General features: G+C 44.5%; 2 protein-coding genes across 6 annotated transcripts in view; both read right to left on the reverse strand.

Annotated features, from left to right (window-relative positions):
- Positions 1–5,818, reverse strand: part of LOC120032520 (venom factor-like) — a 31,016-nt gene extending 25,198 nt beyond the window's left edge. Inside the window, exons 1-14 of one of the 4 annotated variants that reach the window (XR_005473828.1) lie at positions 5,675–5,817; positions 5,309–5,338; positions 5,064–5,105; positions 4,930–4,968; positions 4,497–4,689; positions 3,822–3,996; positions 3,612–3,682; positions 3,397–3,488; positions 2,982–3,064; positions 2,760–2,847; positions 2,346–2,448; positions 2,087–2,201; positions 1,696–1,811; positions 1,271–1,414 (exon numbers count right to left, since the gene is read on the reverse strand). Coding sequence is in view for 2 of the 4 variants with exons in the window: in XM_038978653.1 (XP_038834581.1) it covers positions 1,271–1,414; positions 1,696–1,811; positions 2,087–2,201; positions 2,346–2,448; positions 2,760–2,847; positions 2,982–3,064; positions 3,397–3,488; positions 3,612–3,682; positions 3,822–3,996; positions 4,497–4,689; positions 4,930–4,968; positions 5,064–5,105; positions 5,309–5,338; positions 5,675–5,757 (1,374 nt within the window). In the remaining 2 variants the exon portion in view is untranslated. Of the gene's footprint in view, positions 1–1,270; positions 1,415–1,695; positions 1,812–2,086; positions 2,202–2,345; positions 2,449–2,759; positions 2,848–2,981; positions 3,065–3,396; positions 3,489–3,611; positions 3,683–3,821; positions 3,997–4,496; positions 4,690–4,929; positions 4,969–5,063; positions 5,106–5,308; positions 5,339–5,674 lie in introns of all 4 variants that reach the window. The other 3 variants (XR_005473829.1, XM_038978653.1, XM_038978654.1) reach the window with 3 other exon arrangements.
- Positions 5,819–6,161: 343 nt separating this feature from the next.
- LOC120032524 (coiled-coil domain-containing protein 130 homolog) lies at positions 6,162–11,357 on the reverse strand. 2 transcript variants are annotated; one of them, XM_038978661.1, is made up of 11 exons: positions 11,301–11,357; positions 10,971–11,015; positions 10,363–10,416; positions 10,106–10,188; positions 9,969–10,024; positions 9,793–9,853; positions 9,568–9,710; positions 8,984–9,156; positions 8,090–8,228; positions 7,723–7,915; positions 6,162–7,357 (listed from the first exon to the last, which is right to left on the reverse strand). In XM_038978661.1, the coding sequence occupies exons 2-11, from the start codon at positions 10,971–10,973 to the stop codon at positions 6,955–6,957; spliced, it is 1,308 nt and encodes a 435-aa protein (XP_038834589.1). In that variant the 5' UTR covers positions 10,974–11,015; positions 11,301–11,357; the 3' UTR covers positions 6,162–6,954. The 2 variants fall into 2 exon arrangements, with proteins under 2 accessions (XP_038834589.1, XP_038834590.1); XM_038978662.1 differs by having other exon boundaries at positions 11,251–11,341.
- Positions 11,358–17,017: the final 5,660 nt, after the last annotated feature.

Below are 17,017 nucleotides of genomic sequence, written 5' to 3' on the forward strand. Positions count from 1 at the left end.
CACAGCCATACACAGATACACACACGCTCGCACAGCCATACACAGATACACACACGCTCGCACAGCCATACACAGATACACACAGGTACACACATACATGGCCACACACACAGGTACACACATACATGGCCACACACACAGGTACACACATACATGGCCACACACACAGGTACACACATACATGGCCACACACACAGGTACACACATACATGGCCACACACACACGTACACACATACATGGCCACACACACAGGTACACACACGTACACACAAACATGGCCACACACACACGTACACGGCCACAAACACAGGTACACACACGTACACACAAACATGGCCACACACACGTACACACATACATGGCCACAAACACACGTACACATGGCCACACACACACACAGGTACACACACAGGTACACACACAGGTACACAGAAACAGACAGGCAAAGTTTTGCTTATGAACACTAAGAACCGATAGTTGTTATAACTGCTTAGGACATTACTGAGGGTGGATATAGCTGGTTATACTTGATTACAAGCACCATTAGCTCTACTGAGTGTGATTATAGAAGGTTGTAGCTGGTTATAAGCCCTGTTAGGGGTACTTACAGTGATGGTCTGCGGGTGTATCTCAGTAAGCATGTTATAAGCACCATTAGCTTTAGTGAGGGTGGTTATAGCAGGTTATAACAGGTTACAAGCCCTGTTAGGGGTACTTACAGTGATGGTCTGCGGGTGTATCTCAGTAAGCATGTTATAAGCACCATTAGCTTTAGTGAGGGTGGTTATAGCAGGTTATAACAGGTTATAAGCCCTGTTAGGGGTACTTAGTGATGATCTGCGGGTGTATCTCAGTAAGCATGTTATAAGCACCATTAGCTTTAGTGAGGGTGGTTATAGCAGGATATAACAGGTTATAAGCCCTGTTAGGGGTACTTACAGTGATGATCTGCGGGTGTATCTCAGTAAGCATGTTATAAGCACCATTAGCTTTAGTGAGGGTGGTTATAGCAGGTTATAACAGGTTATAAGCCCTGTTAGGGGTACTTAGTGATGGTCTGCGGGTGTATCTCAGTAAACATGTTATAAGCACCATTAGCTTTAGTGAGGGTGGTTATAGCAGGTTATAACAGGTTATAAGCCCTGTTAGGGGTACTTACAGTGATGATCTGCGGGTGTATCTCAGTAAGCATGTTATAAGCACCATTAGCTTTAGTGAGGGTGTTATAGCAGGTTATAACAGGTTATAAGCCCTGTTAGGGGTACTCACAGTGATGATCTGAGGGCCTAGCTCAGCAGGCATGTTGATGGCGGTCCTGATGGTGCCAAGGTGGCTGGTGATTGGGTTGGCCAGGAGGCTCACCTGGACTGGGACGTTATGAGCCGGGGAACCATCCTGGAAACTCACCTGGATCTGAAGAACACCGTTAGAACCCGTTAGAAGGTAACCTGATCCACCATCCTGACCACTGCGCTCTCGTTTCTTTTAACAGAATGTAAGCTTGTGAGATGAGGATGGTAGAACGAGGCTAGTTAGAGATTTAAACACTTTAGACCTGGATCTGAACCACATTCTCTTATCACAGAATTATATTATTATATTGCATCTCTATGGCTCTTATCTCCAACGACTCATAATTCATTCAAATAAGGTTGATCCTTTCTGTCTATAAAGCGTTGATGTTGTGACATTACCATGACGTCGAAGGGCAAGCCAGGCTTGTAGTACTTTGGTGTGTCTATGAAGGAGAGGACATAAGGGGACTCCACTATCTTAATACCAGACTTCTCTGCCTCCACCAGGTCACTGCCTATAGAGGAGTAGAAAGATACAAGACTGTGTTAGCCCGCTGAGTCAAAGTTTAGGCATTAGCTTGGGGAGCTAACACAAGTCTTTAGGTCTCAAGCAAGGTTTTAAATCAATCCTACCATAATTTGATCGACTGGGTTCTAACCTAGGCATTAGCTTGGGAAGCTAACGTGAGTCATCAGGTTTTGGATAGCCTGCATCTGACCTTCTTCATTCAAAGGTCCATTGTAATTTAATTCAACTCAACTTAATTCAATAAAACTTTATTGACCTTACCTGATTTGGTCAGCACTGAGGCCTTGACATAAATAGAGCTTCCAACCAGGGAGCGAAGGTCGGGGTAGGCCTTCCTGATCTCCGCCATGGTCAATGTAGCGGTGCCTTGCTGCAGCTGAAATGAAGGAAGGAAAATGGCGGTTGTTGTATGTTTACACTTTACGCTGAATTGATCTCCCTTTGATGTGTGAGGTGTGTATGACTTTAAGTTGCGGAAAGGGTCTAGCACTTCATAATGTAGTGTACTACCAGTACTCACATTGGTGACCTGCTTGACCGATGGTAACCTCCTCTTCTCCTTGTTCACCTCCACCCCAAACATCACGTAGGCCGTTCCCTGGACATCTTCGCCATACAGGTATCTGTGACCATAGAAATACAATGACTAGAATGGTCTCACCATACAGGTAGATGAGACCATAGAAATACAATCAATAGAACGTCCTCACCATACAGGTAGCTGTGACCATAGAAATACAATTACTAGAACGGCCTCACCATACAGGTAGCTGTGACCATAGAAATACAATTACTAGAACGGCCTCACCATACAGGTAGCTGTGACCATAGACATTAGTAACACTTTGTCTGAAGGGTACCTACATAAGGGTTTCATAAGCCATACATAACACATTAATAAGCAATACAGTAGGTCTACATTAGTGTTACTAACCTGGCTGTGATCTCCACCACCAGCTCAGTATCATCCAGACTGAGGAAGGGTTTCTTGGGAGTCAGTGTGACATTGAAAGCAGGCAGCACTGCAACAGAGCATCGTGTTAGCTCCCCAAGCTTCTGCCCAGGCTTTAGCTCAACGAGTAATCATATGGAGAGGGAACCACGTTGTATGACATACAGGCAGGCACACACATATTTACAAAGCTCTTCCACCTACCGTATTTCTTCACCTCAAACTCACTACTGAATTTGTTCTGTTGCCAGTTGTCAAATTTTGCAATGATCTTCCACGTTCCCTCACTATGACAGACACACACAAACACACACAGACACACACGTATTAGCATTAGTAAATGGCAGTAGGATAGTGGTAACACTTTGTATGGACATCCTCTTCATACAGTATTCCAAGCACATTTATAACGGCTTATGAGTTATAACTGCTCATAATGACTACATTTATAGAGCATTATGACCAGGCGGCATAATGATTTATAAAGCAAAATGTTACATATTTGAAAACCAGGCTAGAATCCTCATACCAGGCTAGAATCCTCATACCAGGCTAGAATCCTCATACCAGGCTAGAAACCTCATACCAGGCTAGAAACCTCATGATGTTCTTGACTTACTTGACTATGTCAGGTAGAACGTGAGTATCAGCAAAGATTCCATTCTTGGCTCTGGTCCTGGAGATCTGTTTCACTACGACGCCGTCTGAATTCTGACACACACACACACACACCTTAAATTGCATGCAATATTACATTTCTAAAACATAATGAAGTGTTACTTTATATCATTTAAGACATGTAGGCTAATGGGCATGTGATGAACTTTTAGCTACCTGGAATTCAATGGTGATGGAGCTGTTGAAGGCCTGGAAGGTAGGTGTAGACACAAAAGCCCTGCATAGTACTGCAGAGAGCGAGTGCAGGGGAGAGATCAGACAGACAAATAAAGAGAGAGACGCCTTTCATCGTTCACATGAACCTAACATCTCATTGAGAACACTTCCTTTTTCCCTCTCCCTCTCCCTCTCCCCCATCCCCCTCACCAGTGTCTCCAGGTTTGTAGAGGGGCTTGTCTGTCTGGATGAAGATGTATCCAGAGTGGAAGGAGACCATGACCACCTGTTCAGCTACGTGGTAGCCCCCAAACTCTGCTTTCACATACACATACTGGTTCCTGGAGGACTCCTCATTCCCCTTGTCCAGATGCTCTGAAGGGAGCTGGGAGGGGAAGAATAAGTATTTTATAAGCAGATATTAGCCTTTAGAATGTCTAGGAGGTTCAGTCAAAATGGCAGTTATTTATTCTGGATCATTAAGACACTATAATAAGGCATTATAAGGGACCATACATACTCATGACAAGTCTTAATCACCTGTATGGTCTACTCTTGAGGGTGAGGTGTATTGAACTGAATCTAATGGAATCACCTGTATGGTCTACTCTTGAGGGTGAGGTGTATTGAACTGAATCTAATGGAATCACCTGTATGGTCTACTCTTGAGGGTGAGGTGTATTGAACTGAATCTAATGGAATCACCTGTATGGTCTTGAGGGTGTGCTGAATTGAACTGAATCACCTTTATGATCTTGAGGGTGTAGTGAACTGAATCACCTTTATGATCTTGAGGGTGTAGTGAACTGAATCACCTTTATGATCTTGAGGGTGTAGTGAACTGAATCACCTTTATGATCTTGAGGGTGTAGTGAATTGAATCACCTTTATGATCTTGAGGGTGTGGTAGCTGTTCGCCGGGCCGAGTGTGACAATGTCCTGCAGGAGCTTAGTCCCCCCCCCCGGGTAGTTATGGACTGTTATGGTGACGGTTACAGGGCTGTTGAGGCCATGGGACTCTAAATAGATAGACTCCTCACTGTCTGTTCTCAGAATGTTAGGGGCTAGGAGGATGAACCTGGGGTGAGGGATGGGAGGGGGAGAAGAGAGGAGGCGAGGGAGGGGGTACATGAGGAGAAGGGATGAGAGGGAGAACAGGGAGAAGATTAAGGAGGGAGAGGAAAAGAGAGTGAGAAGATAACTTTATTTTAAAATCTTACCCATTTGGCAAACTTTGACATGCATACAGTGAGTATTATTTTAGTAACTGAAAGGAGTGCCTTTTGTGTTTATCTGGATACTTTTGGGAACACTGTACCTTGGTTCCAGACTGGTGTGGTCCTTCGGATTTCTTTCACTGTAAATAAATGAGGCATTGTTTTTTTCCTTTAATGCCAACATTTGGTAGTGCGACATGGAGGTTCAACAAGGTAGAGAAGATTCTGTACTTACTCATGAAGACCAAAATAATCATCAAGGTCCATATATTCTAATCTGAATGGGCACATTGAGTGTTATATACACTTCAGAAAAATTCAATTGATCTTAGACTGATATTACTAATAATACATTATTGATTATGATTACATATTGCAGTTACGTGTAATTGTGAATTAGGAATATAGTGAATTTTTAGATTTGGGCTGAATTAGAATGAATAGAATTAGAATTTTAGAGATAATAACCATAGACCCTACCGGTGGCGACCCCATGAACCCGGTGGCATCCTAAAAAGTTGAGTAATACATCTGTTAAAAACGTATAAGTCAGGGAGTCCAGTTTAAAACAGCCCAGAAGTAAGTAAAAAATAACTATTTTTTTTGTATTTTGAGTATTCCACTGTGTAATATACAACCCCAAGAAATCACACCTGTCAGCAGTCAAGTTAAAGAAATAGCGCGTTCAGTAGAGAGCAGAAACTTAGTACCCTCTACGGCAGCAAAGTGAACAGTTGAGAAAGGAAAACTTAGTACCCTCTACGGCAGCAAAGTGAACAGTTGAGAAAGGAAAACTTTAGTACCCTCTACGGCAGCAAAGTGAACAGTTGAGAAAGGAAAACTTACGGCACTCGGCGGTTGAACATCTGGGCACAACAGCTACAGAAAACACAAAGCAACAAAATGTGGAGCAGTGTTCCCTTCGCCATCTTGAGAGTGTATGGAACTAAACTCTCATGACACTGGGGACAGAACTCTTTCACACAGAGACAACACACACTCCCCCTTGGATCCCAGCCACCAAAGAGTGTGCTATTTTGGCAGACTATATTCAAGCAATACCCACCCCTTTTATAATTGGTGAATACAATTGCTAACCAAATGCAGCTAAGCTTCAAATATGCTAAGAGGTCAGTTGCTTTTGTAATCCTGTAACATACCCCAAATAGTATGCCTCCTCTGCGTGTGTGTGTAGCAAAGACAAAACATTTGATATTCCCAATATGAATCATACATCACTGGGATCTATGGCTGTGCATTATTTTCTCAGTTATCTTGATCATGGCTTATAGTTTCTATAAAGAAAATACAAAAACGACATTGATTTACGAGACCCGCAAAGGACCAGATATTTATCAGATTAAATGAAATGTACATGTATTTCCAAGAGCAACGTGGACATACACTGCATATCAGAGGACAACTGTTTTCAATGACATTCGCATAATCACTCCAATCTGTATAATACACGACTTCTACACAAATCAATAAAACTGGAAAATAACCTCTCGCCTATGGTTATATATGGTGAAAACATTCTGTTGTAAAACACTTTGTGTTGTTAATACATACTGTACCTTCAGTCCCAGTCTCCCACACACACATTTTGGCCATAGAGCAAAGTGTCTCGTAGCCTGTTGACACCAGACTGAATGCAGGGCTCACCACTGTTTCAATAGAAAGTGGGTACACATGGATGCGCATCACAATGATAACATATAAACTGGAGACAACCTAGTCACCATTTTGAATACATTCTATTGACACAGAAGCGCTACTGTACCTAGCAAAAGTGTCGCAGTGATAGCTAACTAACTAGCTTATCATTTTGGCGAACTATGGGGCAAAACAATTCACAAATGTACCGTTAATTAGCCAACGCAAAATCTCTTTTGCGAGCAAACACTGCAGCGGGTTCTATGGCATCTCCACTTTCCAAGCATATTGAGCTCAGCATTCAGTCTGTTTTAACCAGGCTAAAGGTATTGTTTGTCTAACACAAAGTCAACAGTCCATCCTCATACTCCTAGGTCTGGCTTCAGGGTGATGTTTACCATAGGTACAGATCAGATTCCCCTCCCCCAACCTTAACCATTTAGTGGAGGAAAGTGAAAACTGACTCAAGATCAGCATCTAGGGGAAACTTCCCCCGACACCCCGGGGTCAGAGTCGGAGGAGTCGCTGTAGTCTGCAACCAGTGACGTCCTCAACACCCCAGAGCGACTACTGTCATGGTCCTCCAGCACTGTCCCACAATCCTCTCCTTTCGATCGTCCTCTGTCCTCTTCTTCTGTGGTGGTGTTAAGAATCTGCATCTCCAGAGATCTCATGTGAGTTTCAACCATTTCCAGTCTCTGCTCAGGCTGTGCAACTCCCAAATCTGTCCCCCCAGTCCTTTGTGTTTGTGCAACGTGTAACTCCTTCCCCTCCGGCGAGAGACTGTTTCCTAGATCATTGGTTCCTGGGTCTGATTTCCTGCGTGTGACTGTAGCGCAGGCCTCTGGTTTGTTCCCAGAGCCCTCGGTCCTCCTGTGGATAACCACACACACACTATCAATCAACTGTGTAGCAAATATGGGGAACCCACTGCAACAGGTTAGCACAACAAAAAGGTGGCTTAGGTTACATGAACATTACTGGGCCTGTTTTCACAAAGCGTTTCAGAGTAGGAGTACTGATCTAGGGTCAGGTCCCTCCTATCCATGTCATCTTATTCATTATCATCTATAAGGGAAAACTGATTCATACTTTCTGATGTTGATAGATCCACTAACATTCATGTAAATTGTAAAGTCTTTTGACTGTGCAGTCTATTTAGTTGTGTGTTGGGCTCAAGGAAGATTATCTGTCGTCAGCAAATGGGGAAATTCTAATTCACCCATTCATTGATTTACCTCCTTATGAGACTGTGTGGGTTAGGGGAGGAGGCTTGGGGACCCAGGGCTTTGGCCACAGCAGCACCTTTCCCCTGTAGGCCCAGCTTCTGAAGTAGGCTGCCTGCAGCGCTTCCTGGTGGCAGAGTGGGGGAACTGAACCAGGAGCGGCTAGAGATCTCCTTCCGCTTGTAGTTCTGCCTGTCATCGTAGGCTAGAGGAAGGGGATGAGGACAGAAGGAGGCATGGTGTTCTTTTATGAAAAAGTAGTGTGTGTGTGTGTGTGTGGACTTGCCTGTGTTATAGTGTGTATGAACAGTGTGTGATTGAGAGTCTGGTTTAGAGTGCATTATTATTCTCTGTGTGTGTGGTGTACATGCCCACTTACAGTCAGGAGCTGTGTAGGTGAGCAGTGCTGCTAGTTTCTTGTCCTCCTCTTTCTCAGGCAGCAGAGGGATGGACAGATTTGTCCTCTTTCTCACGGCGTTGTCTTTCTCCTCCTCCTCCGCCATCACTTTCTTCTCAGTCTGCGTATTAGATCAGTGGAGATGAACAGTTAAGTCAGCAGCCCTGAAGACAGACCTACACCTATCCACCCTATTTACACAACGTACATGCTATCCAGTTACGCAAGTCCCATTGAGATACATCTCTTTTACAAGGGGCTTCTCACATCCTCGCCGCCTTTTAAACCATACTGGAGGGAAAACCTCCAGGGTCCCTCCACACTGACCTACTTCTCCAATGCGTTTTAAGCAGGCAAGGACATAGGATACGAGGAATCAAGGATAGACTATTTGACAAAGAGTCAGAGTAATTCCATGGGCGAATCCCAATCCTCTCTCTTTCCTCCTGAAGTGTGCACTCGTTCACTACTCCCCACAAATGTAAAAGCATTGGATTGGTGTAGGCATGGCTAGACTAGAGGGAGGCGAACAAGTGTACACTTCAGGAGAAGGGTAGAGAATCTAAATGTGGCCTCGAGTGCATTGTAAATTGTAATTACTTCGCTACTATGGACCATTTATTGCCTTACCTCCTCACGCCATTTGCACACACTGTATATAGACTTTCTTTTTTTCCTATGTGTTATTGACTGTATGTTTGTTTATTCCATGTGTAACTCTGTGTTGTTGTTTGTGACGCACTGCTTTGCTTTATCTTGGCCAGGTCGCAGTTGTAAATGATAACTTGTTCTCAACTAGCCTACCTGGTTAAATAAAGGTGAAATCAAATCAAATAAATAAACAGTTATGATCTGAATACAGTGCAGTGCATTTACCCTGAACTTCCTGCGGAGCTTGCTGTTGAGTATGAAGTCGTCCTTCCATCCAGCCTGGTGATCCTGTAGCTCAGACAGAGAGGGAAGAGCCTTCCTCAGTTTCTCCTTGTCCTTACCACCGTGGTCCAGCTTATACATGGGGTCCGTCTCTAACTTCTCCTTCTCACTACGCTCTGGGGAGACACACAGAGGGAGCAGGGACGGGAAAGGAGGGGGGGATAGGGGGGTGGTAGAGAGAGGGAAATAAGTGGGGTAGGTGAGAAAAGAAGAGCACACGAGAGAGATAAAGAAATGGAAGACAATGAGGCCTAAGAAATGAGCAGACAAGACACAGGAATGGAGTTATAAATTAACTGATATCAATAGTGCCATTGTTGGAAGAGAATTGGAGTCCATTCTGTTTTGTGGTTTGACGTATTAAAGAATAAGAGGTCACTAAAAGGTCGCTGAGAGGTCAAATGTCATTAGTTGCCAGGGATGAGGATGTTTGTTGACAGCCATGTCCCATCCTTCCTCTCACACACACACACACACACACACACACACCTAACAGAATGTAAGGTCAACGAGGAGAAATAAGTTACCTGTAGTGAGGATCTGTTCATTGTCAGCCATGTCCCATCTCTCCTCCTTCCGCTGCGCACCGCACACGATGACGTAATCACAGGTGGCTGGGTCCGTCTGCATCTCAATGTAGTTCACACACAGGTGACACTTCATCCGGAACCTGAAGAGGAGCACACAGGTAAACACGCACAGATGTATGTACTGGCCTTCAGTGTGTCTGATTGAGATGTGTCTGGTCTTACCTGTAGATTGGCGTGGTGTAGTAGGTCCCCACTTTCTTCTTCTCAGCGTTATAACGTACACCTGAGTGACACAAATGTATGATAAGAAATGGCTGTAATTAATTATGTTTCTGAAAAAGGAAAACGTATAGCAACTTGCTGGAAAACTGAGAATGTAAGAGAGAGAGCGAGCTTACCCATGCCGATGTGATTCTTGCAGCCATCACACCAGATATTATAGGGCATCTCAAACCTGTGAAAATACATAGACAAGAGTCAGTTTCCTGTAAGCCATCAAACTACTGAATTTGATGTGTGTGTTTGTGTTACTGACCGGATGATGAGGATACCCTGGGACAGTTTCCTGGCCCTCTCTCGTAGAGCATGGGTTCCATGGTAACCATTGAGGGAGCCATGCTAGAGAAAGGGAGGGGGGGGAAATGGAAGGGGGGAAAAAGAGAAAGTGAGAAAAGAGTCAGAGTGAGAACAGGTTTTAATTAAAAGAGGCTCACGTGTAGAATGATTTCTTAACTCCATTAACCTATTGCACATCTATTATTATATGTGATGATGGTCAGTAGTCATATTTACCTTCTGTGGGTCGAAGTCCGGAGGGTAGTAATGGTTTTGTCCTTTCCTCTCACCCTGAGAAAGGAGACATGGAAAAAGAGGAAAGTGTGAACATTGTTACGTTACAGTAACATATTCGGTTTTCTTACATGGATAAGGGAAAGGGGGAACACCTAGTCAGTATTCAACACACTAGTAGCTAACAGTGTCCTTGGAAAATGTGCTCTTTTGTCCACCACTGGTGGCACCAGCTTTTCTCTATATGGATAAGGGGAAGGGGGAATAACTAGTCAGTTGTACAACTCCCGCATTTAACCCAACCTTTCTGAATTAGATAGGTGCTGCCTTTAAATCGACATCCTCGTCACGGCGCCCGGTGAGCAGTTGTTGTTGGGGGTTAACTGCCTTGCTCAAGGGCAGAACGGCAGATTTATCCACCTTGCCGGCTCAGGGATTCGAAACAGCGACCTTTCGGTTGCTGGCCCAACGCTCTTAACCGCAAGGCTACCTGCCGCTCCAGTGGCTGGTGCCACCAGTGGTGGACAAACACTAAAAGAGCTAATTTTACAAGGACGCTAATGTTAGCTACTAGTGTGTTGAACACATTTTGATGTAGCCTGAAAACTTACCATGTTGTTAGCTTGTACAGCGCACTAGAAGATAGCCTTTGTCACCTAGGGAGAAAACACACGGTCATATCTTCGTTTTTGTGTTTACAAATGTTTGCACACCTTGAAGTTAGCTATCTAACTTAGACGTTCGAAATAAGATAGCTTATTTGCAAGCACAACTGCTAGCATAGCTAACTATCTCACGCTACCATCTTGAATAATATGCAAAACAAACGTTTTAGGAATGTAACAGGAGATGTGTGCCCATAATTAACACGAATTGTAACCGAAACCTAACTGTTTTCGAAGAAAAACAATTGAGATATCACAAAGTAGCGTGCTCCTTACTGTTTTCCAAAGCATTAGCTAGCAGAACAAAATCGACAACAGTGCATACACAAAAACGTCACTTCCGTTTTGTGAGAAACGTCACACATTGGGGTCTGCTTTTTTTTAATCGTCTCTGATTAATTGTGCTTGTACAAAGACTTCTACTTTTTGTGAAGATATTTTCGTATACTTATTTTTGTACCCCAAGACCCATTGGAAAAGTCCACAACTATGACAATTCACCTTTTTACCTCCCTCTGTTATAAGTTGTTATGATGAAAACCAGAGCGTCCATCAAAGTGAAGGGACATGGGCAGTCAGGAGACAGGTCAAAACTCCTGGATAATATCAACATAACTCAGTTAGCATAGGCCTACTCACACATGGCACTGGACTCTGGAGAAACCTCAGACTGTGTGTGTCTGCCAGGGGGGTTATAACTAGAGTTTTGACCTGATGGATGTGCCAGAGACGTGAGGGATACCCACTACAGGTGTCTCCCTTAACAGAGAGAAGAAACAGTCTGACAGGTAATGACTGAGAGTGGGAAAATACATTCTCTCCATAACCATTCTATTCTGGATCTTGGTCTGACCTGGGTCAGTACAGTATGTCAAATAGGCCTAGGCCCTACTTACATGACCATGATTGAACCGGACTGTCTCTCCAGCTTTTAAAGGATTTTTTTTGAATTTCACATATCTCTGAATATGAAAATATTTCCCCCACCAAAAAAGATGACAAAAGTAGCTTTTTAGGCTACTGACTTCTGTGTCAATTTCTGGGAAGGTCTGGGAAAATGATGGGCTGCTGTCTATCAAGGATCAGGTGATTAGGACTGGAGGGAGGGATGCAGGGTAAGGAATGGAATGGAAGGGAGAGATCAGGGATACAGCAAGAAGGATGGAGAGAGGGAGGGAGGGATGGATAAAGTGAGAGGGGGATGGAGATGTTGTGGGTGGAAGGAGGGAGGGATCAGGGATAGAGGGAGACTCAAAAGGATGGATGGAGAAAGAGATACTCAGGGTGGATGGAGGGGGGAAAGGAGACAGATGGAGGGATAGAGGGAAAGATATTCCCGGGGCAGGTGTCTGTCTGATCCAGATTTACGTTGTAAACAGCATTCCGAAGTTTGATATTCTGTGGCATTGAGTTTGACATTCTGTGGATAAATCCCCTTAGAATGCTTCCCATTACAGGAACGCTGCTCCCATCTAACATTCCTGCCCGGCACAGACAGACAAGCCCTATATGGGCTGACCCAGAGAGACCAGCCCTCTCCGCGGTCCAACCACCGCTAGGAATGCACAAGCCAGCAATGCTCAGGAAGAGACATCGATCTGACCTGTCTGTCTATCAGTCTGTTAGTACCATGGATCCATCCCTTCATCCCTCCATCAGTACATGTCCCTATCACTCTATCAGTCTGTCCAGTGGATCCCTCCGCGATCTAGGCCTAGATTACTCTATCATTCTATCAGTCTGATAGAAAGGATCCCTCCTCTAGGGCTAAATGGGTCTATCAGTCTATCAATGGGACATCTCAGAGAGTGATATGTCTATTGCCAGGAATCTACAGACAGCAACCTCAGAAATAGCTCTCTCCTAAACCAGTAGAAGCCCTTACAGAGTAGGATAAGTTCCCCCTAGTCATGGTCACTTTTGCATCTTTCTCCCTTAATGGTTCATGTTAGCAGGCCGTGTTGGGGGGACTTTAGCTCAGTTGGTCCTAGAACTGTGCTTAGAGAGCCTGTTGCACCATCGAACAACACTGTAAGCCCATCAGACAGAGACAGGCAGACTCTGAACCCTTCCAAGAGAGTTTATCTTTATTTACTGCTCTACACCAAACGTTAGGAGAAGAGATTTGAAACAAATGTGTTTCCACTGATCCCTACAGGGCCTGATCCAGTTGTGTTTTGAACCTGGGCCAAGCAGTCTGGTAGAGTTGCAGGGAGAAAGACTGCTCTAAGATCAGTTGAAGTATGTTTCTCTGAGGTTAATGGTTAAGATTTGGCAGAGTGAGACTGATCCAGAGTGGCATTATCTGATATTGAAAGGTCTGTAGATCCCCTATAAACAAGTCACCTTCACAGTAGATAAGCTGCGTAAGGTAGAGGCTGGAAACAAGGTAGCCAATGAGCAATGCTCAACATTGTTATCAGACATTACTACAGTGCACAATTAGTAACACCATCAACCATTGGCTAGGTGTAAGGAATAAGGATATGACACTGCAGTGACTGGCCATCCTAGATGCTTTTGTGATGAAGGCATCATGTCGAATCGGGATGACCGCCGTTTAACTCCGAGCTTTCTCTCCAGGCGAGACATCAGCACTCCGGGTAAGAGACGGAATACAGAAAGAAGCTCGGAATACACATTCATCTTCCGGTTAATCCTCTGGGAAAACATGGAGCGTGAGAGGGCAAAGGGACTGACACATTCCTTCCACCTCCCACCCGGAGACAAGGATGAAGATGGAGAGAGAAAGAGGGAGGAGAATGAGGAGGAGGGATACAGTGATAGAACAATCCCCTTGGTATTTCTCTTGAAGATATGGTCTGGAATTTAAAGATGTCTCAGGTAGAGAGGAATGAGAAGAATCTGACAACAGTGTCACGTATGGAGAAAATAACTCATATAGGCCTATACAGACAATGGTGTATCATGCATATAGTATGAAACAAATGTATATTACACTTCATGTTTTGCATAGGGTATTTGGAAATGATCCCTTTTAGCCCAGGAAGGCCATAGAGTCAGCTAGGTTTGATTGACAAGTGTCTCGGCTGCTTGTTTGAATACCACAAGGCAAAAAGACACCAACCTTCAGATGACAATGTCTTGGAGTGTTGTCTGTGTCTGTGCTCCTTCTCAGTATACAAAATTGGACACATGGAACCATGCTTACTCACATAATTTTTTCCCTCTGGGTTGTAGGCTAAGTCACTGTCTACACCATGTACCATTCTGTAGCTGAGGGCATCTACACATTCCTGCACGGTTGACATGTTCAATCCCAAAGCCTCTCAAGTCTTCCTAATTCTGTCGTCACTGATTCCAGACAGTAACATAAATACATCAGATTGTATCTGATCGTACTTCTGATTTTCTGCCTTACTTTAGCTGTTACTGAGGTATTCTACCTCCCCTGGCCTGGTGCTACACTACATACAGTAGACCTACCATCACACCTTAGCTGTTACTGAGGTATTCTACCTCCCCTGGCCTGGTGCTACACTACATAGACCTACCATCACACCTTAGCTGTTACTGAGGTATTCTACCTCCCCTGGCCTGGTGCTACACTACATACAGTAGACCTACCATCACACCTTAGCTGTTACTGAGGTATTCTACCTCCCCTGGCCTGGTGCTACACTACATACAGTAGACCTACCACCACACCTTAGCTGTTACTGAGGTATTCTACCTCCCCTGGCCTGGTGCTACACTACATACAGTAGACCTACCACCACACCTTAGCTGTTACTGAGGTATTCTACCTCCCCTGGCCTGGTGCTACACTACATACAGTAGACCTACCATCACACCTTAGCTGTTACTGAGGTATTCTACCTCCCCTGGCCTGGTGCTACACTACATACAGTAGACCTACCATCACACCTTAGCTGTTACTGAGGTATTCTACCTCCCCTGGCCTGGTGCTACACTACATACAGTAGACCTACCATCACACCTTAGAAGCCCAATTCATTCCATTTCTGACATGGTGTCGTCCTAAAGTCAGTTTTCGGTAATGTGACCATTAGGGTTCTTACTAATTGCGTAGCGTGTATTTACCTCGCCTTAAATCCCAGAAAGAACTTCTCCAGGTAGAGGAGGATGGAGAGACGTGGAGCGGAGACGACTGATGTAAAAAAACAGAATGTGTATAATGTGACGGTTTTACAGGAGCTATGTTTAAACCTTAAACAGTCTGTCTCTCTCTTCAGAGGCAGGAAGGGGCTTAGAGCTGTATCAGGCCTGACCTGGAGCTACTGAAAACCCCATGTATTGCTTCAGTATGTACAGTATGTCATCATGAAGACAGTACATGAATGGTGCTGAGAGATGCAGGGACAGGTAAGTCAGGTAAAGTGATGGCTGATGACAGAAGAAAAAGTGAAGAGCAAAAGTAGTGGAGAGTGGAATCGACTCGGTCGTTTTGTCACTGTTGATGATCAGGATGTTCACCTGGTGAGAAATGATCAGTCATACGGTCACTGTTGATGATCAGGATGTTCACCTGGTGAGAAATGATCAGTCATACGGTCCGTGAGCGATTAAAGACGTCATTGAGAGTTTAGACAAGAGACTTGAACGCATATCCTCAAACATCATTGGCTTCACTTTCCCACCAGGAGGGTCAGTCACCAGTTAGATGTGGTTTGTGTCACAGTCATCACATGATGGTCAGCAGCATCAAAACATTATGAAAGCTCTTATCAGTCTGGAAGATTATTGTCTGAATTGGTCACTGAATAAACCCTCTGAATCAATGCAGTCTGACACACACACACACACACACACACACACACACACACACACACACACACACACACACACACACACACACACACACACACACACACACACACACACACACACACACACACACACACACACACACACACACACACACACACACACACACCCACACACACAAGCAGAGAGAGAGAGCTCTATGGGTAGGTGTGTGTGTGTGTGTGTGTGTGTGTGTGTGTGTGTGTGTGTGTGTGTGTGTGTGTGTGTGTGTGTGTGTGTGTGTGTGTGTGTGTGTGTGTGTGTGTGTGTGTGTGTGTGTGTGTGAATATTAGAGGGCCAGATGGGCAGGGTTATGGGGCTATTCCATTGGCAATCTCAATCAAGCCCAGCTAAAGTATTTGAAATGATTTGGTCTGATAATGTGACCTGACAAGCCCACATTTCCAACCAAATCCCTGAATTTATGGAAGAAGTTACTAAAGATCTGGGAATGTCAGTCGCCAGTCTCGGAATGTCCATTAAAATGTCTCCTGTCATGTTTTTTTCTTCTTCTCTTTTTTAATTACGACCATCCCTTCCCTCTTTTATTTGAACTCTTTCTTTGCTGGCCTGAAAGAGACAGAAACACATTCTCACTTTCTGCCTCATTTGAACATTGACCTGGCGGACTTTTGTCTTAACTGTGTATTTTTCTATGTCCTCAAGTCAATGTCCTTCCCCCAGGTCTTTTGTTTCTATTACACCCCCCCCCCCTCTCTCTCTCCCTCTCTCTTTCTTCATCTGTTCAAGTGGTAGTTCTGCCTAGCATCAAATGCCAACCAGCTCAACCTCTGACCAGCCTAGTCCGTCGTTCAACTTCAAAACAGCTTTAAGTTATTAGCCTCCAGATTTCATTTTTCCCATGAAGCAGCCTTTGCATCCATCGGAAAACACCTGGGCTGGGGCCCTCAGAACAAAATTTATACCTGTTAAATATAATCCCAATATGACACATTTCTTGGTCAAACACCCATCCAACAATCAAACCGCTAACCGTCAAAACTCAAGTGAGTCTACGGGCTTGGCGCTTTGGCGAGGAACGGGTTAGTGTACCCCCCCTCCGTTTCACCCCCCCTTCTTTTCGGAGGGATATATAATGGAGGTTGGGACTCTGTTGCATCTCAGCATCACTCGTGGACACTCATCCACTGTTCAATCGTTTACTTAGAGAGGAAGAGGGATCAACATAAGAGAAGAGGGGAGAT

This window comes from Salvelinus namaycush, chromosome 39 (genome assembly GCF_016432855.1).
Source record: "Salvelinus namaycush isolate Seneca chromosome 39, SaNama_1.0, whole genome shotgun sequence".
In the NCBI taxonomy this organism is placed as follows: Eukaryota; Metazoa; Chordata; class Actinopteri; order Salmoniformes; family Salmonidae; genus Salvelinus; species Salvelinus namaycush.

Coding starts and splice junctions, on each gene's coding strand:
- LOC120032524 (XM_038978661.1), bottom strand. Junction 9,854..9,968: donor CAAGAATCACATCGGCATGG/GTAAGCTCGCTC, acceptor TGTGTCACTCAG/GTGTACGTTATAACGCTGAG. Junction 9,711..9,792: donor TACACCACGCCAATCTACAG/GTAAGACCAGAC, acceptor GCTCCTCTTCAG/GTTCCGGATGAAGTGTCACC.